Source organism: Odontomachus brunneus, unplaced genomic scaffold (genome assembly GCF_010583005.1).
Source record: "Odontomachus brunneus isolate Ranch 3 - 2012 unplaced genomic scaffold, Obru_v1 Obru_scaffold_314, whole genome shotgun sequence".
In the NCBI taxonomy this organism is placed as follows: domain Eukaryota; kingdom Metazoa; phylum Arthropoda; class Insecta; order Hymenoptera; family Formicidae; genus Odontomachus; species Odontomachus brunneus.
Window position 1 is genome coordinate 5,761 of NW_022639764.1, and position 2,388 is coordinate 8,148.

At 66.2% G+C, this 2,388-nt stretch overlaps 1 protein-coding gene across 1 annotated transcript in view; it reads right to left on the minus strand.

Moving 5' to 3' along the window:
* Positions 1-846, minus strand: part of LOC116853397 — a 1,280-nt gene extending 434 nt beyond the window's left edge. Inside the window, exon 1 of the mRNA XM_032834462.1 lies at positions 466-846. Within this exon, the coding sequence (XP_032690353.1) occupies positions 466-846 (381 nt within the window). The remainder of the gene's footprint in view (positions 1-465) is intronic.
* Between the last annotated feature and the right edge of the window lie 1,542 nt (positions 847-2,388).

Sequence of the window (2,388 nt, forward strand, 5' to 3'; positions counted from 1 at the left end):
GAGGGGGACCCTCGTTGGGGTTTCCCCTCTCCCGCGAGGCTACTCCCTTGCCGGCCCCAGCCCCCCGCGGTTTCCTCTGCTCCTTGGGTGCAGAGTCCGCGGGAGGGACTGGGGTCTCGGGTACTGGTGCCCCTCCCTTTAGTTGAGGGGGGGCTCCTTCTCCTTCCCGGGGGGAGGGGTGGGAGGGGTGTTGGAGGCTTTGCGCCTCCTCCTCATACTCTTTCCCCCCTTGCCCCGCTTTGCCATTTGGCAAGCGGGGCCTCCCAATCTGTGGCCACAGGGCCGCCCGGCGTCGCGACACACCGGGCATGTCGCCGGTGCCCCACACGCCGCGGCCCTGTGGCCGGCCGAACCGCAGTGGTAACATAGACCACTGCGGTCGGCCTTACTTTTGCACAGGGCCCTGACGTGGCCCCACTCCAGGCATTTGAAGCACTGGAGGGGGCGCTTCGTCAGGGCCTCTACTCGGACGGAGGACCACCCGACTTTGAGTCGCCCTCCGCCCGCCACCTTCCGTGCGGCCGAAAGGGGACATTGGATCCATATCGTCCCCATCCGGTCCGCACCCTGCCGTATTGCCCCGGCCCTTATCTCTCCGGGCCCGCAACCCCCGGCGACCGCCACCGCGGAGACCACGTCCTCCGCGGTGACTGAGTCGTCCAGGTCACGGACCCGGATATCGGCCCTCTGCGAGGGACGCGCTATTTGCACGTCCCTGTTGTCGGTGAAGAGGGTCGACATTCTTTTGGCCAGGGCATCCGCCCTAGCCTGTCCCTCGGGACCGGGGATCTCTAGGACCAGTGCGCCTGTGGCTGCCCTTCTGGTCCTGATATCCCCAATCCCCATCTCGCATAAGTCAATCTGGCCCCTCGCCCGCCGCATAACATCGGCGTAGCTGCCCGTGGAGCAGATCACCGTGACGGCGGCGGTGCGAGGAGCCTTAGGGAGAGCGGGTTTCCTCCCGCTTCCCTCATCCCGGGAGTTCTTTTTAAGGCCCCCCTTAGCCGCGGCACCCTTCTGGGGCCCCGGCTTTTGGTGGGCGGATTGGGGGGCATATCTGCCCCCCCTTCACTTTTCTTCACCCTTCTCCCAACCACTCGTGCCCAAGTAGTCCCGGGCCCGGTGGCGGAGGAGGGAGGGTCGGCTCCCCCCATTGGTCGGACATTTACCGTCCGGTTTGGGGGGGGGCCTGGCTCCCCCACAGGAGCAGGCGCACTCGCAGCGGGCGACCCCCCCCCACCCGCTTGGGGTAACGGGTCGCCCGCCCCGCTCCCGCTCTTCTTCTTTCCCCGCTTGTCCTCCCCCGCCGCCCCTGGCCATTTGGCCCCAGCGGGGGTGGAGGTCGCGGAGGACTTGGCTGCAGGGCGAGGGTCGGGGCGCGCTGGGCGGCTCCCCTTTCCTCCCCCTCCTCCTACCTTATTGGTTCCATTATGGGGCCACGCGGGCCTCCCCCGGGCGTAATCCCGGGAATGACGGCGCCCATGGCCTCCATGAGCCGGGGAACTAGGGCCACATTGAGGGCCTCCAGCTCCCCGCCGCTGAATCCCGCGACCGCAGGGGGCGCATCCTCATTCGAGGGGAGGTGCGCCCCCCCCGCAACCTCCTGCGATCGCCCACCAATAGCACGACGGGCTGCGGGGATCGCCTCCACACCCGCCGTGACTACTATCGTGGCCTTCTTTTTCTTCTTTTTCTTCTTTTTTTTCCCTCCCTTTACAGGGAGGGGTTGAGTTTCCCCCTCGATGGGACCGGTACGGGCCCGGAGAGGAGGGGCCCCCCTTTGGGGAAGAGTTCCCTCCCTTATGTCCCTCGCCACCTCCTCCCGACACTGTTTCCCGATTTTCTCTTCGTCGGGAGTCGGGAGGAGTGGCAGGGTGGCCCCGACGCCTCCCCCAGCCATCGATTCCTCCTCACTGGAGGTTGACGGGAGGCGCCGGGTCATCGTCCTCTTCTTCTTTAGCTTAGTGGGCTCAGAGGGGAGCGGGGATTCCTCCCCAGCGTCTTCCGCCCTCTTCCTCTTCCGATCGGCGGACGAGTCACGAGACGTGTGGCCCGTCCGCCGATCCACCTCCGCATTGGATGGCTCCTGGCTATCGATCTCCATCATGGAGCTCACCGTTGGTAAGCCGGAGGGGCCGGATGCTCGGGCCCTCTCCAGCTCACCGTTGAGGCGGCCGACCTCGAGCCGAAGCAGAGCGCCCTCGACTCGTAGGCGCTCCATCTCGGCCGAGGCCGCCTCCTGTTCCTTCCTTGCCGCCTCGCTCTGCTCAGTGCCATCAATAATTTAGGTCCTCTGAGCTAGAGCGAGGCTGCCCCCTCCGTGTGGCCAGTGTGGCCGAGGCGTTCCAAAGGGCCCCCTTATAGGCTCCTTTCAAGTTTATGGATCGC